The 27,147-nt window shown below is 43.4% G+C and overlaps 1 protein-coding gene across 1 annotated transcript in view; it reads right to left on the bottom strand.

Moving 5' to 3' along the window:
* LOC130103827 (nuclear valosin-containing protein-like) overlaps nucleotides 1-25,530 on the bottom strand; it is a 67,832-nt gene extending 42,302 nt beyond the window's left edge. Inside the window, exons 1-6 of the mRNA XM_056270154.1 lie at nucleotides 25,339-25,530; nucleotides 23,560-23,630; nucleotides 4,416-4,468; nucleotides 3,139-3,226; nucleotides 2,923-2,974; nucleotides 1,464-1,622 (exon numbers count right to left, since the gene is read on the bottom strand). Of these exons, the coding sequence (XP_056126129.1) occupies nucleotides 1,464-1,622; nucleotides 2,923-2,974; nucleotides 3,139-3,226; nucleotides 4,416-4,468; nucleotides 23,560-23,630; nucleotides 25,339-25,395 (480 nt within the window). The 5' untranslated portion in view covers nucleotides 25,396-25,530. The remainder of the gene's footprint in view (nucleotides 1-1,463; nucleotides 1,623-2,922; nucleotides 2,975-3,138; nucleotides 3,227-4,415; nucleotides 4,469-23,559; nucleotides 23,631-25,338) is intronic.
* Between the last annotated feature and the right edge of the window lie 1,617 nt (nucleotides 25,531-27,147).

Raw genomic sequence — 27,147 nt, 5'->3', positions numbered from 1 at the left:
ATCCTCCACTTCAGGTGAAGGCGGGGGAGAAAAGTCCTCGACTTCAAATGACCGCTCTGTTGCAAAGCTACTTGCGTCACTCCAGTCGCTCTCCATTTTAGAGTCTAACAGCAGCTGTCACTGTGGGTCTCAGGTGCACCCCCCTTGTGTTCTGGGTGTGTGTGAGTGTGTGTTCTGAGTGTGTGTGAAGGCTGTGTGTACCGCAGTGCTGGCGGAAGGCTGTGTGTGTTCTGGGTGTGTGTGAGTGTGTGTTCTGGGTGTGTGTGAGTGTGTGTTCTGGGTGTGTCTGAGTGTGTGTGAAGGCTGTGTGTACCGCAGTGCTGGCGGAAGGCTGTGTGTGTTCTGTGTGTGTGTGAGTGTGTGTTCTGGGTGTGTCTGAGTGTGTGTGAAGGCTGTGTGTACCGCAGTGCTGGCGGAAGGCTGTGTGTGTTCTGGGTGTGTGTGAGTGTGTGTTCTGGGTGTGTGTGAGTGTGTGTGAAGGCTGTGTGTGTTCTGGGTGTGTGTGAGTGTGTGTTCTGGGTGTGTGTTCTGGGTGTGTGTGAGTGTGTGTTCTGGGTGTGTGTGAGTGTGTGTGAAGGCTGTGTGTACCGCAGTGCTGGCGGAAGGCTGTGTGTGTTCTGGGTGTGTGTGAGTGTGTGTTCTGAGTGTGTGTTCTGGGTGTGTGTGAGTGTGTGTGTTCTGGGTGTGTGTGAGTGTGTGTGAAGGCTGTGTGTACCGCAGTGCTGGCGGAAGGCTGTGTGTGTTCTGGGTGTGTGTGAGTGTGTGTTCTGGGTGTGTGTTCTGGGTGTGTGTGAGTGTGTGTTCTGGGTGTGTCTGAGTGTGTGTGAAGGCTGTGTGTACCGCAGTGCTGGCGGAAGGCTGTGTGTGTTCTGGGTGTGTGTGAGTGTGTGTTCTGCGTGTGTGTGAGTGTGTGTGAAGGCTGTGTGTACCGCAGTGCTGGCGGAAGGCTGTGTGTGTTCTGGGTGTGTGTGAGTGTGTGTTCTGGGTGTGTGTGAGTGTGTGTGAAGGCTGTGTGTACCGCAGTGCTGGCGGAAGGCTGTGTGTGTTCTGGGTGTGTGTGAGTGTGTGTTCTGGGTGTGTGTGAGTGTGTGTGAAGGCTGTGTGTACCGCAGTGCTGGCGGAAGGCTGTGTGTGTTCTGGGTGTGTGTGAGTGTGTGTTCTGCGTGTGTGTGAGTGTGTGTGAAGGCTGTGTGTACCGCAGTGCTGGCGGAAGGCTGTGTGTGTTCTGGGTGTGTGTGAGTGTGTGTTCTGGGTGTGTGTGAGTGTGTGTGAAGGCTGTGTGTACCGCAGTGCTGGCGGAAGGCTGTGTGTGTTCTGGGTGTGTGTGAGTGTGTGTTCTGGGTGTGTGTGAGTGTGTGTGAAGGCTGTGTGTACCGCAGTGCTGGCGGAAGGCTGTGTGTGTTCTGGGTGTGTGTGAGTGTGTGTTCTGGGTGTGTGTGAGTGTGTGTGAAGGCTGTGTGTACCGCAGTGCTGGCGGCCTCGTCCTCACACAGGTCGATGCAGATGTTGTCCTGTGGTTCTCCTGTGTGGTCCAGGACCCAGCCCTCGCTCCTCCGAGGCGTCGAGCCGCTCGCTCCGCTCTGGTACAGGGACGTCAGAGAGCTGTTCATCAGGTTCGTGTGCTGTCGAGACACACACACACACACACACACACACACACACACACACACACACACACACACACGCTTACCAGGAGCTGTGCTACATTACAGAGCTAAGCTAAACAGAGTCGTTTGATGGAGAACTATTGCGAAACGACGGCGGCGTTTCCATTAACCGATCTGACTAAAACATATTTTTTTCCTCTCATGATAAGTCATCGCAAACATCATGGCGACGGATGTTAGTGGGTTTGTGTATCTCAGCCACCGCACTAGACATTATTATTATTAACGGATGGAGACGTGTGTGTGTTATTCAGCATTAATGCCAAGGAAAGACTCTTACACTGTGTCCTAACCTGACGCGATGCGATAAGATTCCAGCAACAAATAATTTGTCTATTTAGACGCCACTAGACGGCGACGCGAGATGCATCAAAATCACTCAAAACCCACAGCCAATCAGAGCAGTGTGTGGGCGGAGTCTAGCGGCACCGGAGAGCAATCCTGACGGCACTCGCAAGAACATGGATAAGTACATAATCAAATTCACAAATATTACACCATTTAAACATTATTCAAACACATAGGCTACTGAGTTACTAAACAATCTGTGTCAAAGAATACACTTGTTTGTTCACAGTTTGAACGTTCTTGTTTCCATTTGTTTAATTTCAAGATCTGAGGCGAATTATCCATTGTTGCTTTTAAGCTGGAGCTCTAACTGATATTCAGAGTCACATGACACGCTTTTAACGGTAAATAAAGGACATAAACAGTGCCTGAGATCATCATCGCCACACTTTGTTTGTTGTTCGAGCGCGACGTCGCGGCTGGTTAGCACAAACACTCTGATGAACATTGAAAATAAGCCTTTTATCGCGCGGCGCCTGTAGTTAGGACACGGTGTAAGACTGTGAGCGGCGCGTGTGAGGAGTTTCTGGGAGATTCTCCTCAGTTCTGCTTCAAGCTCTTGATAAACTGTGGCGTTTCTGTGGTTTAGAATCCAGTATTCCTGTAATACTTCTGTCTTTCATGAGTTTAATAAAGAACTCGTCTCGTCTTCTGTCCACACACACACATCATCTACGACAGGAGACTGTACATGCGCAAAAGCTGTTTCCACTGCAGGGTTTTATATTCCTGTTTCGAAGTCCTTGAAGACCCCTCATGCGAGCGTGAAACTGTTTTGTGATACACGAGTTGCGATATACATGTTTCCATCGGGCGTATTTTCAATTAGCTCAATCTGAAGGGTGATGTGCGCGCGGCTGCGTCCCGCCTGGAGGGAGATGTGATGTGTCTGGTGTTGTGGAGTTACCTCGTGTTCGGGGACCTCGTCCTCGCTGTCAGTGCTGCCCTCGCTGGCGTCCCTGAAACACACAACAGCGTTAGGAGCACACAGGAGGAACACTGCTGATGATGGAGAGTGTGTGTTAGGAGCACGCAGCAGGAACACTGCTGATGATGGAGAGTGTGTGTTAGGAGCACGCAGCAGGAACACTGCTGATGATGGAGAGTGTGTGTGCTGTCGTACCCGTCCTCTCGGCTGCGCCGCGCTCGCTTGGCCAGGTGTGTGTTCTCCAGGACACAGATGTCAGACTCGCTGCATATCACTGCATACACTACACACACACAATCAAACACACTTTACCACCAACAGCTCAAAGCGTTTCCTTGGCATGCACACACACTGACACTGCTCTAACGCGTTCAACCCGTTTCATCACACATTGTTTCTTGCAATTTAAATACATGCACTTTACTCCTCAGACCTCCCCAACACACACACACACACACACACACACACACACACGTTATGCCCTCTTTGATTTTACGTTGGTTAAGTTAGTGCAATGTTTGGTTTTATACTCGGTTGATTATTATCATTTATAATAGATTAACAACTAATACATTTTTACTAATTTATTTGAATCTAATGTAATTATTTACTTCTAGTCACTATAAATGTATTTTGTCTATTTATTACATTTTAATCAAATTTATATTTATTTATATAATTAAAAAAGTGTTTAATCTACTTGAATCGATATACAGATGTGGAGAGAATTATTGTCACTCTATAAATCAGCATTGTTTATCTTTTTGATCTTTTATTTAAAAATTAAATTAAAACAAATAAATAAAATCTCAAAAATCGGACCTTTCATTGAGGTAAAATAAAGGTAAATCACAATATGAAATAAAAGTTCTCCAAAACACATCGGCCACAATAACTCTGGCCACAACTGTTATAGAATAATAACTACTATTTTTTAATCACATTTCTTCATTTATTTTTATCTAATTTAATCGATTTAATAGATAACTAAGATGTTATTTTAATCACATTTTATTTATTTATTTTAAACAAATTTATTTTATTTACTTCTACCAATTTCTACTATTTATTTATTTAATTTTAATAAAACATTTATTTATACAATTAATTTTTTATTTATTTTAATATAATTTATTCGATTTAATAGATTAATAACCAACATTTTTATTTTTATTCTATATTTATTTTAGTCCGATTTTTATTCATTTATTTTAATTCAATCGATTTAATTGCAAACAATTTTTTTTATTTGAATGATTTTTTTTAAATGATTTTAATCTAATTTAATCGATGGAATAGACTAATAACTTACTAAATTAATTTTAATTAGATTTAAATGTATCATTTATCTTAGTCTTATTTGTTTGTTTGTAATCTTCTCCACGGCCGGCGTCCCTCCCGGATCGGAAACCCCTGCTCTAACACAGTTTTCATATAATAATAATAACACAACAGTTTCAAGTAATTTGGACCTTTTTCCACTTGAATCCTGAAGGCGGTCCTGTTCCTGCGGCCGTACTCCGTCCTGCTCGAACACAAGCACATCTCAGACTCGAACACATCTCAGACTCGAACACATCTCAGACTCAAACACATCTCAGACTCAAACACATCTCAGACTCAAACACATCTCAGACTCAAACACATCTCAGACTCAAACACATCTCAGACTCAGACACATCTCAGACTCAGACACATCTCAGACTCAGGCACATCTCAGACTCAGACACATCTCAGACTCAGACACATCTCAGACTCAGACACATCTCAGACTCTAACACATCTCAGACTCTAACACATCTCAGACTCTAACACATCTCAGACTCAAACACATCTCAGACTCAAGCACATCTCAGACTCTAACACATCTCAGACTCAAGCACATCTCAGACTCAGACACATCTCAGACTCAAGCACATCTCAGACTCAAACACATCTCAGACTCAAACACATCTCAGACTCAAACACATCTCAGACTCAAACACATCTCAGACTCAAGCACATCTCAGACTCAAGCACATCTCAGACTCTAACACATCTCAGACTCAAACACATCTCAGACTCAAACACATCTCAGACTCAAACACATCTCAGACTCAGACACATCTCAGACTCAGACACATCTCAGACTCAGACACATCTCAGACTCAGACACATCTCAGACTCTAACACATCTCAGACTCTAACACATCTCAGACTCTAACACATCTCAGACTCTAACACATCTCAGACTCAAGCACATCTCAGACTCAAGCACATCTCAGACTCTAACACATCTCAGACTCAAGCACATCTCAGACTCAGACACATCTCAGACTCAAGCACATCTCAGACTCAAACACATCTCAGACTCAAACACATCTCAGACTCAAACACATCTCAGACTCAAGCACATCTCAGACTCAAGCACATCTCAGACTCTAACACATCTCAGACTCAAACACATCTCAGACTCAAACACATCTCAGACTCAAACACATCTCAGACTCAAACACATCTCAGACTCAAACACATCTCAGACTCAAGCACATCTCAGACTCAAGCACATCTCAGACTCAAACACATCTCAGACTCAAACACATCTCAGACTCAAACACATCTCAGACTCAAGCACATCTCAGACTCAAACACATCTCAGACTCAAACACATCTCAGACTCAAGCACATCTCAGACTCAAGCACATCTCAGACTCAAGCACATCTCAGACTCTAACACATCTCAGACTCAAACACATCTCAGACTCAAACACATCTCAGACTCAAACACATCTCAGACTCAAGCACATCTCAGACTCAAGCACATCTCAGACTCAAACACATCTCAGACTCAAACACATCTCAGACTCAAACACATCTCAGACTCAAACACATCTCAGACTCAAACACATCTCAGACTCAAACACATCTCAGACTCAAACACATCTCAGACTCTAACACATCTCAGACTCAAACACATCTCAGACTCAAACACATCTCAGACTCAAACACATCTCAGACTCAAACACATCTCAGACTCAAACACATCTCAGACTCAAACACATCTCAGACTCAAACACATCTCAGACTCAAGCACATCTCAGACTCAAGCACATCTCAGACTCAAGCACATCTCAGACTCAAACACATCTCAGACTCAAACACATCTCAGACTCAAACACATCTCAGACTCAGACACATCTCAGACTCAGACACATCTCAGACTCAGACACATCTCAGACTCAGACACATCTCAGACTCAAACACATCTCAGACTCAAACACATCTCAGACTCAAACACATCTCAGACTCAAACACATCTCAGACTCAAGCACATCTCAGACTCAAGCACATCTCAGACTCAAACACATCTCAGACTCAAACACATCTCAGACTCAAACACATCTCAGACTCAAACACATCTCAGACTCAAACACATCTCAGACTCAAGCACATCTCAGACTCAAGCACATCTCAGACTCAAGCACATCTCAGACTCGAACACATCTCAGACTCGAACACATCTCAGACTCGAACACATCTCAGACTCGAACACATCTCAGACTCGAACACATCTCAGACTCGAACACATCTCAGACTCAAACACATCTCAGACTCAGACACATCTCAGACTCAGACACATCTCAGACTCGAACACATCTCAGACTCGAACACATCTCAGACTCGAACACATCTCGGACTCGAACACATCTCGGACTCGAACACATCTCGGACTCGAACACATCTCGGACTCGAACACATCTCAGACTCGAACACATCTCAGACTCGAACACATCTCAGACTCGAACACATCTCAGACTCGAACACATCTCAGACTCGAACACATCTCAGACTCGAACACATCTCAGACTCGAACACATCTCAGACTCAGACACATCTCAGACTCAGACACATCTCAGACTCAGACACATCTCAGACTCAGACACATCTCAGACTCAGACACATCTCAGACTCAGACACATCTCAGACTCAGACACATCTCAGACTCGAACACATCTCAGACTCGAACACATCTCAGACTCGAACACATCTCAGACTCGAACACATCTCAGACTCGAACACATCTCAGACTCGAACACATCTCAGACTCGAACACATCTCAGACTCGAACACATCTCAGACTCAAACACATCTCAGACTCAGACACATCTCAGACTCAGACACATCTCAGACTCAGACACATCTCAGACTCAGACACATCTCAGACTCAGACACATCTCAGACTCAGACACATCTCAGACTCTAACACATCTCAGACTCTAACACATCTCAGACTCTAACACATCTCAGACTCTAACACATCTCAGACTCTAACACATCTCAGACTCAAACACATCTCAGACTCAAGAACATCTCAGACTCTAACACATCTCAGACTCAAACACATCTCAGACTCAAACACATCTCAGACTCAAACACATCTCAGACTCAAACACATCTCAGACTCAAACACATCTCAGACTCAAACACATCTCAGACTCTAACACATCTCAGACTCAAACACATCTCAGACTCAAACACATCTCAGACTCAAACACATCTCAGACTCAAACACATCTCAGACTCAAACACATCTCAGACTCAAACACATCTCAGACTCAAACACATCTCAGACTCAAGCACATCTCAGACTCAAGCACATCTCAGACTCAAGCACATCTCAGACTCAAACACATCTCAGACTCAAACACATCTCAGACTCAAACACATCTCAGACTCAGACACATCTCAGACTCAGACACATCTCAGACTCAGACACATCTCAGACTCAGACACATCTCAGACTCAAACACATCTCAGACTCAAACACATCTCAGACTCAAACACATCTCAGACTCAAACACATCTCAGACTCAAGCACATCTCAGACTCAAGCACATCTCAGACTCAAACACATCTCAGACTCAAACACATCTCAGACTCAAACACATCTCAGACTCAAACACATCTCAGACTCAAACACATCTCAGACTCAAGCACATCTCAGACTCAAGCACATCTCAGACTCAAGCACATCTCAGACTCGAACACATCTCAGACTCGAACACATCTCAGACTCGAACACATCTCAGACTCGAACACATCTCAGACTCGAACACATCTCAGACTCGAACACATCTCAGACTCAAACACATCTCAGACTCAGACACATCTCAGACTCAGACACATCTCAGACTCGAACACATCTCAGACTCGAACACATCTCGGACTCGAACACATCTCGGACTCGAACACATCTCGGACTCGAACACATCTCGGACTCGAACACATCTCAGACTCGAACACATCTCAGACTCGAACACATCTCAGACTCGAACACATCTCAGACTCGAACACATCTCAGACTCGAACACATCTCAGACTCGAACACATCTCAGACTCAAACACATCTCAGACTCAGACACATCTCAGACTCAGACACATCTCAGACTCAGACACATCTCAGACTCAGACACATCTCAGACTCAGACACATCTCAGACTCAGACACATCTCAGACTCGAACACATCTCAGACTCGAACACATCTCAGACTCGAACACATCTCAGACTCGAACACATCTCAGACTCGAACACATCTCAGACTCGAACACATCTCAGACTCGAACACATCTCAGACTCGAACACATCTCAGACTCAAACACATCTCAGACTCAGACACATCTCAGACTCAGACACATCTCAGACTCAGACACATCTCAGACTCAGACACATCTCAGACTCAGACACATCTCAGACTCTAACACATCTCAGACTCTAACACATCTCAGACTCTAACACATCTCAGACTCTAACACATCTCAGACTCTAACACATCTCAGACTCAAACACATCTCAGACTCAAGAACATCTCAGACTCTAACACATCTCAGACTCAAACACATCTCAGACTCAAACACATCTCAGACTCAAACACATCTCAGACTCAAGCACATCTCAGACTCAAGCACATCTCAGACTCAAGCACATCTCAGACTCAAGCACATCTCAGACTCAAGCACATCTCAGACTCAAACACATCTCAGACTCAAACACATCTCAGACTCAAACACATCTCAGACTCAGGCACATCTCAGACTCAAGCACATCTCAGACTCAAGCACATCTCAGACTCTAACACATCTCAGACTCAGGCACATCTCAGACTCAAACACATCTCAGACTCAAGCACATCTCAGACTCAAACACATCTCAGACTCAAACACATCTCAGACTCAAACACATCTCAGACTCAAACACATCTCAGACTCAAGCACATCTCAGACTCAAACATCTCAGACTCAAACACATCTCAGACTCAAACACATCTCAGACTCAAGCACATCTCAGACTCAAACACATCTCAGACTCAAACACATCTCAGACTCAAACACATCTCAGACTCAAACACATCTCAGACTCAAACACATCTCAGACTCAAGCACATCTCAGACTCAGGCACATCTCAGACTCAGGCACATCTCAGACTCAGACACATCTCAGACTCAGACACATCTCAGACTCAGACACATCTCAGACTCAGACACATCTCAGACTCAGACACATCTCAGACTCAGACACATCTCAGTCTCAGGCACATCTCAGACTCAAACACATCTCAGACTCAAACACATCTCAGACTCAAACACATCTCAGACTCAAGCACATCTCAGACTCAAGCACATCTCAGACTCAAGCACATCTCAGACTCAAGCACATCTCAGACTCAAGCACATCTCAGACTCAAGCACATCTCAGACTCAGACACATCTCAGACTCAGACACATCTCAGACTCAGACACATCTCAGACTCAGACACATCTCAGACTCAAGCTCATCTCAGACTCAAGCTCATCTCAGACTCAAGCTCATCTCAGACTCAAGCTCATCTCAGACTCTAACACATCTCAGACTCTAACACATCTCAGACTCAGACACATCTCAGACTCAAGCACATCTCAGACTCAAGCTCATCTCAGAATCAAGCTCATCTCAGACTCAAACACATCTCAGACTCTAACACATCTCAGACTCTAACACATCACAGACTCAAGCACATCTCAGACTCAGACACATCTCAGACTCAAGCACATCTCAGACTCTAACACATCTCAGACTCTAACACATCACAGACTCAAGCACATCTCAGACTCTAACACATCTCAGACTCAAACACATCTCAGACTCAGGCACATCTCAGACTCAGACACATCTCAGACTCAGACACATCTCAGACTCAAGCACATCTCAGACTCAGGCACATCTCAGACTCAGGCACATCTCAGACTCAAGCACATCTCAGACTCTAACACATCTCAGACTCAAACACATCTCAGACTCAAACACATCTCAGACTCAAGCACATCTCAGACTCTAACACATCTCAGACTCTAACACATCTCAGACTCAGACACATCTCAGACTCAAGCACATCTCAGACTCTAACACATCTCAGACTCTAACACATCTCAGACTCTAACACATCTCAGACTCAGACACATCTCAGACTCAGACACATCTCAGACTCAGACACATCTCAGACTCAAGCACATCTCAGACTCAAGCACATCTCAGACTCAAGCACATCTCAGACTCAAACACATCTCAGACTCAAGCACATCTCAGACTCTAACACATCTCAGACTCTAACACATCTCAGACTCAGGCACATCTCAGACTCAAGCACATCTCAGACTCTAACACATCTCAGACTCTAACACATCTCAGACTCTAACACATCTCAGACTCTAACACATCTCAGACTCAAGCACATCTCAGACTCAAGCACATCTCAGACTCTAACACATCTCAGACTCTAACACATCTCAGACTCAGGCACATCTCAGACTCAGACACATCTCAGACTCAGACACATCTCAGACTCAAGCACATCTCAGACTCAAGCACATCTCAGACTCAAGCACATCTCAGACTCAAGCACATCTCAGACTCAAGCACATCTCAGACTCAGACACATCTCAGACTCTAACACATCTCAGACTCTAACACATCTCAGACTCTAACACATCTCAGAATCTAACACATCTCAGACTCTAACACATCTCAGACTCAGGCACATCTCAGACTCAGACACATCTCAGACTCAGACACATCTCAGACTCAGACACATCTCAGACTCAGACACATCTCAGACTCAAGCACATCTCAGACTCTAACACATCTCAGACTCTAACACATCTCAGACTCAGACACATCTCAGACTCAGACACATCTCAGACTCAAACACATCTCAGACTCAAACACATCTCAGACTCAAGCACATCTCAGACTCAAACACATCTCAGACTCAAGCACATCTCAGACTCTAACACATCTCAGACTCTAACACATCTCAGACTCAGGCACATCTCAGACTCAAGCACATCTCAGACTCTAACACATCTCAGACTCTAACACATCTCAGACTCAGGCACATCTCAGACTCAGGCACATCTCAGACTCAAGCACATCTCAGACTCTAACACATCTCAGACTCTAACACATCTCAGACTCTAACACATCTCAGACTCTAACACATCTCAGACTCAAACACATCTCAGACTCAGGCACATCTCAGACTCAGACACATCTCAGACTCAGACACATCTCAGACTCAAGCACATCTCAGACTCAGACACATCTCAGACTCAGACACATCTCAGACTCAGGCACATCTCAGACTCAAACACATCTCAGACTCAAGCACATCTCAGACTCAAACACATCTCAGACTCTAACACATCTCAGACTCTAACACATCTCAGACTCAAGCACATCTCAGACTCAAGCACATCTCAGACTCAAACACATCTCAGACTCAAACACATCTCAGACTCAAACACATCTCAGACTCAAACACATCTCAGACTCAGACACATCTCAGACTCAGACACATCTCAGACTCAAACACATCGATCTCAGACTCAAACACATCTCAGACTCAAGCACATCTCAGACTCAAGCACATCTCAGACTCAAGCACATCTCAGACTCAAACACATCTCAGACTCAAACACATCTCAGACTCAAACACATCTCAGACTCAAACACATCTCAGACTCAAGCACATCTCAGACTCAAGCACATCTCAGACTCAAGCACATCTCAGACTCAAGCACATCTCAGACTCAAACACATCTCAGACTCAAACACATCTCAGACTCAAACACATCTCAGACTCAAACACATCTCAGACTCAAACACATCTCAGACTCAAACACATCTCAGACTCAAGCACATCTCAGACTCAGACACATCTCAGACTCAAGCACATCTCAGACTCAGACACATCTCAGACTCAGGCACATCTCAGACTCAGGCACATCTCAGACTCAGACACATCTCAGACTCAAGCACATCTCAGACTCTAACACATCTCAGACTCTAACACATCTCAGACTCAAACACATCTCAGACTCAAGCTCATCTCAGACTCAAACACATCTCAGACTCAGACACATCTCAGACTCAGGCACATCTCAGACTCAAACACATCTCAGACTCAAGCACATCTCAGACTCAAACACATCTCAGACTCTAACACATCTCAGACTCAAACACATCTCAGACTCAAACACATCTCAGACTCAAACACATCTCAGACTCAAACACATCTCAGACTCAAACACATCTCAGACTCAAACACATCTCAGACTCAAGCACATCTCAGACTCAAGCACATCTCAGACTCAAACACATCTCAGACTCAAACACATCTCAGACTCAGACACATCTCAGACTCAGACACATCTCAGACTCTAACACATCTCAGACTCAAGCACATCTCAGACTCAGACACATCTCAGACTCAGACACATCTCAGACACATCTCAGACTCAGGCACATCTCAGACTCAAGCACATCTCAGACTCAGACACATCTCAGACTCAAGCACATCTCAGACTCTAACACATCTCAGACTCTAACACATCTCAGACTCAAGCACATCTCAGACTCAGACACATCTCAGACTCAGACACATCTCAGACACATCTCAGACTCAGGCACATCTCAGACTCAGGCACATCTCAGACTCAGGCACATCTCAGACTCAGGCACATCTCAGACTCAGACACATCTCAGACTCAAACACATCTCAGACTCAAACACATCTCAGACTCAAACACATCTCAGACTCAAACACATCTCAGACTCAAGCACATCTCAGACTCAAACACATCTCAGACTCAAACACATCTCAGACTCAAACACATCTCAGACTCAAACACATCTCAGACTCAAACACATCTCAGACTCAAACACATCTCAGACTCAAGCACATCTCAGACTCAAGCACATCTCAGACTCAAGCACATCTCAGACTCAAACACATCTCAGACTCAAACACATCTCAGACTCAAACACATCTCAGACTCAAACACATCTCAGACTCAAACACATCTCAGACTCAAACACATCTCAGACTCAAGCACATCTCAGACTCGAACACATCTCAGACTCGAACACATCTCAGACTCGAACACATCTCAGACTCGAACACATCTCAGACTCGAACACATCTCAGACTCGAACACATCTCAGACTCGAACACATCTCAGACTCGAACACATCTCAGACTCGAACACATCTCAGACTCGAACACATCTCAGACTCGAACACATCTCAGACTCAAACACATCTCAGACTCAGACACATCTCAGACTCAGACACATCTCAGACTCAAACACATCTCAGACTCTAACACATCTCAGACTCTAACACATCTCAGACTCTAACACATCTCAGACTCAAACACATCTCAGACTCAAGCACATCTCAGACTCAAGCACATCTCAGACTCTAACAAATCTCAGACTCTAACACATCTCAGACTCAAACACATCTCAGACTCAAACACATCTCAGACTCAGACACATCTCAGACTCAAGCACATCTCAGACTCAAACACATCTCAGACTCAAACACATCTCAGACTCAAACACATCTCAGACTCAAGCACATCTCAGACTCAAGCACATCTCAGACTCTAACACATCTCAGACTCAAACACATCTCAGACTCAAACACATCTCAGACTCAAGCACATCTCAGACTCAAACACATCTCAGACTCAAACACATCTCAGACTCAAGCACATCTCAGACTCAAGCACATCTCAGACTCTAACACATCTCAGACTCAAACACATCTCAGACTCAAACACATCTCAGACTCAAGCACATCTCAGACTCAAGCACATCTCAGACTCAAACACATCTCAGACTCAAACACATCTCAGACTCAAACACATCTCAGACTCAAACACATCTCAGACTCAAACACATCTCAGACTCAAGCACATCTCAGACTCAAACACATCTCAGACTCAAGCACATCTCAGACTCAAACACATCTCAGACTCAAACACATCTCAGACTCAAACACATCTCAGACTCAAACATCTCAGACTCAGACACATCTCAGACTCAGACACATCTCAGACTCTAACACATCACAGACTCAAGCACATCTCAGACTCAGACACATCTCAGACTCAAGCACATCTCAGACTCTAACACATCTCAGACTCTAACACATCACAGACTCAAGCACATCTCAGACTCTAACACATCTCAGACTCAAACACATCTCAGACTCAGGCACATCTCAGACTCAGACACATCTCAGACTCAGACACATCTCAGACTCAAGCACATCTCAGACTCAGGCACATCTCAGACTCAAGCACATCTCAGACTCTAACACATCTCAGACTCAAACACATCTCAGACTCAAACACATCTCAGACTCAAGCACATCTCAGACTCTAACACATCTCAGACTCTAACACATCTCAGACTCAGACACATCTCAGACTCAAGCACATCTCAGACTCTAACACATCTCAGACTCTAACACATCTCAGACTCTAACACATCTCAGACTCAGACACATCTCAGACTCAGACACATCTCAGACTCAGACACATCTCAGACTCAGACACATCTCAGACTCAAGCACATCTCAGACTCAAACACATCTCAGACTCAAGCACATCTCAGACTCAAACACATCTCAGACTCAAGCACATCTCAGACTCTAACACATCTCAGACTCTAACACATCTCAGACTCAGGCACATCTCAGACTCAAGCACATCTCAGACTCTAACACATCTCAGACTCTAACACATCTCAGACTCTAACACATCTCAGACTCTAACACATCTCAGACTCTAACACATCTCAGACTCAGGCACATCTCAGACTCAGACACATCTCAGACTCAGACACATCTCAGACTCAAGCACATCTCAGACTCAAGCACATCTCAGACTCAAGCACATCTCAGACTCAAGCACATCTCAGACTCAAGCACATCTCAGACTCAAGCACATCTCAGACTCAGACACATCTCAGACTCTAACACATCTCAGACTCTAACACATCTCAGACTCTAACACATCTCAGACTCTAACACATCTCAGACTCTAACACATCTCAGACTCTAACACATCTCAGACTCTAACACATCTCAGACTCAGGCACATCTCAGACTCAGACACATCTCAGACTCAGACACATCTCAGACTCAGACACATCTCAGACTCAGACACATCTCAGACTCAGACACATCTCAGACTCAAGCACATCTCAGACTCTAACACATCTCAGACTCAGACACATCTCAGACTCAGACACATCTCAGACTCAGACACATCTCAGACTCAGACACATCTCAGACTCAGACACATCTCAGACTCAAGCACATCTCAGACTCAGACACATCTCAGACTCAGACACATCTCAGACTCAAACACATCTCAGACTCAAACACATCTCAGACTCAAGCACATCTCAGACTCAAACACATCTCAGACTCAAGCACATCTCAGACTCTAAAACATCTCAGACTCTAACACATCTCAGACTCAGGCACATCTCAGACTCAAGCACATCTCAGACTCTAACACATCTCAGACTCTAACACATCTCAGACTCAGGCACATCTCAGACTCAGGCACATCTCAGACTCAAGCACATCTCAGACTCTAACACATCTCAGACTCTAACACATCTCAGACTCTAACACATCTCAGACTCTAACACATCTCAGACTCTAACACATCTCAGACTCAAACACATCTCAGACTCAGGCACATCTCAGACTCAGACACATCTCAGACTCAGACACATCTCAGACTCAAGCACATCTCAGACTCAGACACATCTCAGACTCAGACACATCTCAGACTCAGGCACATCTCAGACTCAAACACATCTCAGACTCAAGCACATCTCAGACTCAAACACATCTCAGACTCTAACACATCTCAGACTCTAACACATCTCAGACTCAAGCACATCTCAGACTCAAGCACATCTCAGACTCAAACACATCTCAGACTCTAACACATCTCAGACTCTAACACATCTCAGACTCTGACACATCTCAGACTCAGACACATCTCAGACTCAGACACATCTCAGACTCAGACACATCTCAGACTCAAGCACATCTCAGACTCAAACACATCTCAGACTCAAGCACATCTCAGACTCAAACACATCTCAGACTCAAGCACATCTCAGACTCTAACACATCTCAGACTCTAACACATCTCAGACTCAGGCACATCTCAGACTCAAGCACATCTCAGACTCTAACACATCTCAGACTCTAACACATCTCAGACTCTAACACATCTCAGACTCTAACACATCTCAGACTCTAACACATCTCAGACTCAGGCACATCTCAGACTCAGACACATCTCAGACTCAGACACATCTCAGACTCAAGCACATCTCAGACTCAAGCACATCTCAGACTCAAGCACATCTCAGACTCAAGCACATCTCAGACTCAAGCACATCTCAGACTCAGACACATCTCAGACTCTAACACATCTCAGACTCTAACACATCTCAGACTCTAACACATCTCAGACTCTAACACATCTCAGACTCTAACACATCTCAGACTCAGGCACATCTCAGACTCAGACACATCTCAGACTCAGACACATCTCAGACTCAGACACATCTCAGACTCAGACACATCTCAGACTCAGACACATCTCAGACTCAAGCACATCTCAGACTCTAACACATCTCAGACTCAGACACATCTCAGACTCAAACACATCTCAGACTCAGACACATCTCAGACTCAGACACATCTCAGACTCAAACACATCTCAGACTCAAACACATCTCAGACTCAAGCACATCTCAGACTCAAACACATCTCAGACTCAAGCACATCTCAGACTCTAAAACATCTCAGACTCTAACACATCTCAGACTCTAACACATCTCAGACTCAGGCACATCTCAGACTCAAGCACATCTCAGACTCTAACACATCTCAGACTCTAACACATCTCAGACTCAGGCACATCTCAGACTCAGGCACATCTCAGACTCTAACACATCTCAGACTCTAACACATCTCAGACTCTAACACATCTCAGACTCAAACACATCTCAGACTCAGGCACATCTCAGACTCAGACACATCTCAGACTCAGACACATCTCAGACTCAGACACATCTCAGACTCAAGCACATCTCAGACTCAGACACATCTCAGACTCAGACACATCTCAGACTCAGGCACATCTCAGACTCAAACACATCTCAGACTCAAGCACATCTCAGACTCAAACACATCTCAGACTCTAACACATCTCAGACTCTAACACATCTCAGACTCAAGCACATCTCAGACTCAAGCACATCTCAGACTCAAACACATCTCAGACTCAAACACATCTCAGACTCAAACACATCTCAGACTCAAACACATCTCAGACTCAAACACATCTCAGACTCAGACACATCTCAGACTCAAACACATCTCAGACTCAAGCACATCTCAGACTCAAGCACATCTCAGACTCAAACACATCTCAGACTCAAACACATCTCAGACTCAAGCACATCTCAGACTCAAACACATCTCAGACTCAAGCACATCTCAGACTCAAACACATCTCAGACTCAAACACATCTCAGACTCAAACACATCTCAGACTCAAACATCTCAGACTCAGACACATCTCAGACTCAGACACATCTCAGACTCTAACACATCACAGACTCAAGCACATCTCAGACTCAGACACATCTCAGACTCAAGCACATCTCAGACTCTAACACATCTCAGACTCTAACACATCACAGACTCAAGCACATCTCAGACTCTAACACATCTCAGACTCAAACACATCTCAGACTCAGGCACATCTCAGACTCAGACACATCTCAGACTCAGACACATCTCAGACTCAAGCACATCTCAGACTCAGGCACATCTCAGACTCAAGCACATCTCAGACTCTAACACATCTCAGACTCAAACACATCTCAGACTCAAACACATCTCAGACTCAAGCACATCTCAGACTCTAACACATCTCAGACTCTAACACATCTCAGACTCAGACACATCTCAGACTCAGACACATCTCAGACTCAGACACATCTCAGACTCAGACACATCTCAGACTCAAGCACATCTCAGACTCAAACACATCTCAGACTCAAGCACATCTCAGACTCAAACACATCTCAGACTCAAGCACATCTCAGACTCTAACACATCTCAGACTCTAACACATCTCAGACTCAGGCACATCTCAGACTCAAGCACATCTCAGACTCTAACACATCTCAGACTCTAACACATCTCAGACTCTAACACATCTCAGACTCTAACACATCTCAGACTCTAACACATCTCAGACTCAGGCACATCTCAGACTCAGACACATCTCAGACTCAGACACATCTCAGACTCAAGCACATCTCAGACTCAAGCACATCTCAGACTCAAGCACATCTCAGACTCAAGCACATCTCAGACTCAAGCACATCTCAGACTCAAGCACATCTCAGACTCAGACACATCTCAGACTCTAACACATCTCAGACTCTAACACATCTCAGACTCTAACACATCTCAGACTCTAACACATCTCAGACTCTAACACATCTCAGACTCAGGCACATCTCAGACTCAGACACATCTCAGACTCAGACACATCTCAGACTCAGACACATCTCAGACTCAGACACATCTCAGACTCAGACACATCTCAGACTCAAGCACATCTCAGACTCTAACACATCTCAGACTCAGACACATCTCAGACTCAGACACATCTCAGACTCAGACACATCTCAGACTCAGACACATCTCAGACTCAGACACATCTCAGACTCAAGCACATCTCAGACTCAGACACATCTCAGACTCAGACACATCTCAGACTCAAACACATCTCAGACTCAAACACATCTCAGACTCAAGCACATCTCAGACTCAAACACATCTCAGACTCAAGCACATCTCAGACTCTAAAACATCTCAGACTCTAACACATCTCAGACTCAGGCACATCTCAGACTCAAGCACATCTCAGACTCTAACACATCTCAGACTCTAACACATCTCAGACTCAGGCACATCTCAGACTCAGGCACATCTCAGACTCAAGCACATCTCAGACTCTAACACATCTCAGACTCTAACACATCTCAGACTCTAACACATCTCAGACTCTAACACATCTCAGACTCTAACACATCTCAGACTCAAACACATCTCAGACTCAAACACATCTCAGACTCAGGCACATCTCAGACTCAGACACATCTCAGACTCAGACACATCTCAGACTCAAGCACATCTCAGACTCAGACACATCTCAGACTCAGACACATCTCAGACTCAGGCACATCTCAGACTCAAACACATCTCAGACTCAAGCACATCTCAGACTCAAACACATCTCAGACTCTAACACATCTCAGACTCTAACACATCTCAGACTCAAGCACATCTCAGACTCAAGCACATCTCAGACTCAAACACATCTCAGACTCTAACACATCTCAGACTCTAACACATCTCAGACTCTAACACATCTCAGACTCAGACACATCTCAGACTCAGACACATCTCAGACTCAGACACATCTCAGACTCAAGCACATCTCAGACTCAAACACATCTCAGACTCAAGCACATCTCAGACTCAAACACATCTCAGACTCAAGCACATCTCAGACTCTAACACATCTCAGACTCTAACACATCTCAGACTCAGGCACATCTCAGACTCAAGCACATCTCAGACTCTAACACATCTCAGACTCTAACACATCTCAGACTCTAACACATCTCAGACTCTAACACATCTCAGACTCTAACACATCTCAGACTCAGGCACATCTCAGACTCAGACACATCTCAGACTCAGACACATCTCAGACTCAAGCACATCTCAGACTCAAGCACATCTCAGACTCAAGCACATCTCAGACTCAAGCACATCTCAGACTCAAGCACATCTCAGACTCAGACACATCTCAGACTCTAACACATCTCAGACTCTAACACATCTCAGACTCTAACACATCTCAGACTCTAACACATCTCAGACTCTAACACATCTCAGACTCAGGCACATCTCAGACTCAGACACATCTCAGACTCAGACACATCTCAGACTCAGACACATCTCAGACTCAGACACATCTCAGACTCAGACACATCTCAGACTCAAGCACATCTCAGACTCTAACACATCTCAGACTCAGACACATCTCAGACTCAAACACATCTCAGACTCAGACACATCTCAGACTCAGACACATCTCAGACTCAAACACATCTCAGACTCAAACACATCTCAGACTCAAGCACATCTCAGACTCAAACACATCTCAGACTCAAGCACATCTCAGACTCTAAAACATCTCAGACTCTAACACATCTCAGACTCTAACACATCTCAGACTCAGGCACATCTCAGACTCAAGCACATCTCAGACTCTAACACATCTCAGACTCTAACACATCTCAGACTCAGGCACATCTCAGACTCAGGCACATCTCAGACTCTAACACATCTCAGACTCTAACACATCTCAGACTCTAACACATCTCAGACTCAAACACATCTCAGACTCAGGCACATCTCAGACTCAGACACATCTCAGACTCAGACACATCTCAGACTCAGACACATCTCAGACTCAAGCACATCTCAGACTCAGACACATCTCAGACTCAGACACATCTCAGACTCAGGCACATCTCAGACTCAAACACATCTCAGACTCAAGCACATCTCAGACTCAAACACATCTCAGACTCTAACACATCTCAGACTCTAACACATCTCAGACTCAAGCACATCTCAGACTCAAGCACATCTCAGACTCAAACACATCTCAGACTCAAACACATCTCAGACTCAAACACATCTCAGACTCAAACACATCTCAGACTCAAACACATCTCAGACTCAGACACATCTCAGACTCAAACACATCGATCTCAGACTCAAACACATCTCAGACTCAAGCACATCTCAGACTCAAGCACATCTCAGACTCAAGCACATCTCAGACTCAAACACATCTCAGACTCAAACACATCTCAGACTCAAGCACATCTCAGACTCAGACACATCTCAGACTCAAACACATCTCAGACTCAGACACATCTCAGACTCAAACACATCTCAGACTCAAGCACATCTCAGACTCAAACACATCTCAGACTCAAACACATCTCAGACTCAAACACATCTCAGACTCAAACACATCTCAGACTCAAACACATCTCAGACTCAAGCACATCTCAGACTCAAGCACATCTCAGACTCAAGCACATCTCAGACTCAAGCACATCTCAGACTCAAACACATCTCAGACTCAAACACATCTCAGACTCAAACACATCTCAGACTCAAACACATCTCAGACTCAAACACATCTCAGACTCAAACACATCTCAGACTCAAACACATCTCAGACTCAAGCACATCTCAGACTCAGGCACATCTCAGACTCAGACACATCTCAGACTCAAGCACATCTCAGACTCAGACACATCTCAGACTCAAACACATCGATCTCAGACTCAAACACATCTCAGACTCAAGCACATCTCAGACTCAAGCACATCTCAGACTCAAGCACATCTCAGACTCAAGCACATCTCAGACTCAAACACATCTCAGACTCAAACACATCTCAGACTCAAACACATCTCAGACTCAAGCACATCTCAGACTCAGACACATCTCAGACTCAGACACATCTCAGACTCAGACACAGACACATCTCAGACTCAGACACATCTCAGACTCAGGCACATCTCAGACTCAAACACATCTCAGACTCAAGCACATCTCAGACTCAAGCACATCTCAGACTCAAGCACATCTCAGACTCAAACACATCTCAGACTCAAACACATCTCAGACTCAAACACATCTCAGACTCAAACACATCTCAGACTCAAACACATCTCAGACTCAAGCACATCTCAGACTCAAACACATCTCAGACTCAAACACATCTCAGACTCAAACACATCTCAGACTCAAACACATCTCAGACTCAAACACATCTCAGACTCAAGCACATCTCAGACTCAAGCACATCTCAGACTCAAGCACATCTCAGACTCAAGCACATCTCAGACTCAAACACATCTCAGACTCAAACACATCTCAGACTCAAACACATCTCAGACTCAAACACATCTCAGACTCAAGCACATCTCAGACTCAGACACATCTCAGACTCAAGCACATCTCAGACTCAGACACATCTCAGACTCAGGCACATCTCAGACTCAGGCACATCTCAGACTCAGACACATCTCAGACTCAAGCACATCTCAGACTCTAACACATCTCAGACTCTAACACATCTCAGACTCAAACACATCTCAGACTCAAGCTCATCTCAGACTCAAACACATCTCAGACTCAGACACATCTCAGACTCAGGCACATCTCAGACTCAAACACATCTCAGACTCAAGCACATCTCAGACTCAAACACATCTCAGACTCTAACACATCTCAGACTCAAACACATCTCAGACTCAAACACATCTCAGACTCAAACACATCTCAGACTCAAGCACATCTCAGACTCAAGCACATCTCAGACTCAAGCACATCTCAGACTCAAACACATCTCAGACTCAAACACATCTCAGACTCAAACACATCTCAGACTCAAGCACATCTCAGACTCAAGCACATCTCAGACTCAAGCACATCTCAGACTCAAACACATCTCAGACTCAAACACATCTCAGACTCAGACACATCTCAGACTCAGACACATCTCAGACTCTAACACATCTCAGACTCAAGCACATCTCAGACTCAGACACATCTCAGACTCAAACACATCTCAGACTCAAACACATCTCAGACTCAAGCACATCTCAGACTCAGACACATCTCAGACTCAAACACATCTCAGACTCAAACACATCTCAGACTCAGACACATCTCAGACTCAGACACATCTCAGACTCAAGCACATCTCAGACTCAAACACATCTCAGACTCAAACACATCTCAGACTCAAACACATCTCAGACTCAAGCACATCTCAGACTCAAGCACATCTCAGACTCAAGCACATCTCAGACTCAAACACATCTCAGACTCAAACACATCTCAGACTCAGACACATCTCAGACTCAGACACATCTCAGACTCAGACACATCTCAGACTCTAACACATCTCAGACTCAGACACATCTCAGACTCGAACACATCTCAGACTCTAACACATCTCAGACTCTAACACATCTCAGACTCGAACACATCTCAGACTCGCTTCTGTTGTTCTGCAGGAGATTGATGAGGAAACGCACCTGAACTGTTGCTGAAGCTCAGAGGCCATGGCTGAAATATCCACATACTGATCATCGTGTGTCTTCAGGAACTGAAACAGGCAGATGTGGGAGAGACCATTGAAAATACATCATACACAAACACAAACACACATATATATACAGGTCCTTCTCAAAAAATTAGCATATTGTGACAAAGTTCATTATTTTCCATAATGTAATGATAAAAATTAAACTTTTATATATTTTAGATTCATTGCACACCAACTGAAATATTTCAGGTCTTTTATTGTTTTAATACTGATGATTTTGGCATACAGCTCATGAAAACCCAAAATTCCTGTCTCAAAAAATTAACATATCATAAAAAAGGGGTCTCTAAACGAGCTATTAACCTAATCATCTGAATCAACTAATTAACTTTAAACACCTGCAAAAGATTCCTGAGGCTTTTAAAAACTCCCAGCCTGTTTCATTACTCAAAACCGCAATCATGGGTAAGACTGCCGACCTGACTGTCCAGAAGGCACTGGAAGCAGTCATTTCTGCAAAAGGATTCCCGACCAAGTATTGAGTGCATAACTGAACATAATTATTTGAAGGTTGACTTTTTTTTTGTATTAAAAACACTTCTTTTATTGGTCGGATGAAATATGCTAATTTTGGGTTTTCATGAGCTGTATGCCAAAATCATCAGTATTAAAACAATAAAAGACCTGAAATATTTCAGTTGGTGTGCAATGAATCTAAAATATATGAAAGTTTAATTTTTATCATTACATTATGGAAAACAATGAACTTTATCACAATATGCTAATTTTTTGAGAAGGACCTGTATGTATATATATATACAGTGGTGGACAAAATTATTAGAACGGTAAGAGTTTAAAAATAAGTCTCTTCTGCTCACCAAGGCTTCATTTATTTGATCTAAAATACAGAAAAAACAGTAATATTGTGAAATATTTTTTCTATGTGAATATATAGTAAAGTGTAATTTATTCATTACTCCAGTCTTCAGTGTCACATGATCCTTCAGAAATCACTCTAATATGAGGATCTGATGCTCAAGAAACATTTATGATTATTATCGATGTTGAAAACAGTTGTGTACAATTTATTTTCAGGATTCTGTGATAAATAGAAAGTTAAAAAGAACAGCATTTATCAGAAATAGAAAGCTTTTGTAACATTATCACTATCGTTCAAGAGTGTGGGGCCAAGTTTAAAAGAAAGAAATTAATCATTTTATTCCGCAATGATGCAATAAATTGATCAAAAGTGACAGTATAGACATTTATTATGTTAAAAAGCTTATTTTAAATTGTAAAAAATATTTCTGTTTTTGCTGTATTTTGGATCACATAAATGAAGCCTCGATGAGCAGAAGAGACTTCTTTTAAAACATAAACAAATCTTACCGTTTGATACTTTGGGCCACACACACACACACAACACACATATTGATTGTATACAATGTTTATATGGGAAGGAAGCATGAGGAGGAATATCATGTGTTATACAGGCATTCACACAACCATCTGATGTTTAAACTTGCTAGGTAAACATAGACAAGCCAATTTTTTAAGTTAATAAATTAAAATCAATAAGTAGCACATTAAAATCATTACAGACTCTTTGGGGAACAAATACTTTCCTTCGTATTTTTATTTATTTAGTTATTGTATGTTTAGTTTCCCCTGGCTGTCTTCGTGTAGCTTTTTTTAGATTACTTTATTATTAGTTATTGTACAGTATAATATTATCTGAATGATAATAATAATAAAGCTTTAATTTTACCTGATGGACTCGGTGTTTGAGTCTCGGGTCTACATTATAAGCGCCGCGGTTCCTCATGGTTTATCGCACATAAAGCCACGAACGAAGTTTCATTAATGTAGAGTTTAAACGAGGAGGAGGAGAAACACTAAAGACAGTTTAAGAAGTTTACAGATCCATCTTTAGCATCACGCTACTGTAACGTTACATGTGGAAACTGAACACACACACACACCACACACACACACACACACGCTGATCGCTGCTACTCAACACACGCCAGCGCCACCTGTCGGCCTGGAGACGCCAGCCACTATCACTTTTACAATATTACAGAGGTATTAACCAAAGAAAATGTGTTTGTTTTTTCTCCTAATGATGTAATAATTATAATAATAATGTAATAATAATAATTACTGCACGACTGTAGTGTGTGTCAGTTCGTCGACCGCAGAAAAAGAGGACGGGTGCGTCATGACGTCACATGCCGAAGCGACACGTATGTGCGCTATCAGTGAACGTGCGCGTTCACGTGATCACTCACAGTAGAAAATGGCGAGTCCGTGCACGAAGCGGTTGTGCACGAATGAAAGGTTTGTTTCTCGCCAGGAAGCGGATTGCTGGAGGTCTGAATTCATTCACTCTGTGGGTAAGATGAGCACTCCCTGCAGAACACTCTGGTTTCATTGTTTCTTCACGGTAGTTTAATAGAAATGTGGGCACTAATTCCTGCAGTTAGCATGCTAACGCTAATCGTCAGGATCGGACCAAACCCCGTTAATCTTTGGCTTTCGGTGCTCGAATCATAGACGCGACGAACTTCCGTTTCACTGTGATCCACTCGGTCTATTTCTCTTCGCGATATTGATATTCATATAGAGTTATGTGTATTGCTAGCTCTCTGCGCGCTCACGTTCGTCTGAAAGTTGTTTTTTAAATGCGCGTTCATGTGCAGTTCAGCATGAGCGTGATTGACAGATAAGCAAATGTCAGTCAGCAATGCAGAATTGAAAGAACTTCAACAAATGAAAATGTAAATAAGTTTGTTTACTGTTTGTGTTGACTAAACGTTTGTTTTATTCAAACTATTTATTTTGCTAAAGAAATAAATGCTTTTTTTCAAGGTTCCCTTTTGAAAATTGTAAGCCTGTGATGGTGCAAAATAATGTGTTACAAACATAAATTACTATTGCATTTCATAAATAAGTGTAGTTTCTAATAATGTCACATAGTTTGACTGTGAAGCACTGAGCTGTGGTTAATCTCAAAGGTCTCATGGCAGTCAAAATAAGCCTGGTTTAACTTGAAGAAATTGAGACCGAAATATATTACTGTCGTACAGTAGAATTTGAGACAAAAAACACTGCATAGGATTTAATTGGGTTAAAAATGCCCTTAAAAGGTAAAAAATCTATTTAAACTTATTGGAAAAGATCATTTCTGGCGTTGCTGCAAACTAACCATAACACAGAATATGGAAAACTTTAGGAGTCGACTGTCAATAAACACACTCAGCAAAATATTGTCTAATTATCATTATCGATAAAATCCAAGAAAATGTAGAGATGTAATATTTAGTCAATGTTGCACAGCTCTAATGCAAATAGAAGAAACACCAGCGAATCAAGAAAACATCACTGTCGATTATTCCCTTGAAATTGTAATTACGCGATTATCACAATTTACATTGAATGATGTTTTAACCCTTAAGATAAGCATATCTTAAGCACAGAATAATGTAAGTGGATTTTTCTTTGAACGTTTGCATAATTGTGGCACCCGTAACTGTAATCACGATTACAAACTGGATTAATTGTGCAGCCCTAACAC

The sequence above is a fragment of the Rhinichthys klamathensis genome, unplaced genomic scaffold, assembly GCF_029890125.1.
Source record: "Rhinichthys klamathensis goyatoka isolate OS25496 unplaced genomic scaffold, OSU_Roscu_1.1 h1tg000298l_1, whole genome shotgun sequence".
Classification (NCBI taxonomy): Eukaryota; Metazoa; Chordata; class Actinopteri; order Cypriniformes; family Leuciscidae; genus Rhinichthys; species Rhinichthys klamathensis.
The sequence above is the reverse complement of the archived record's forward strand: the minus strand, read 5'-3'. Positions and strand labels throughout refer to the sequence as shown.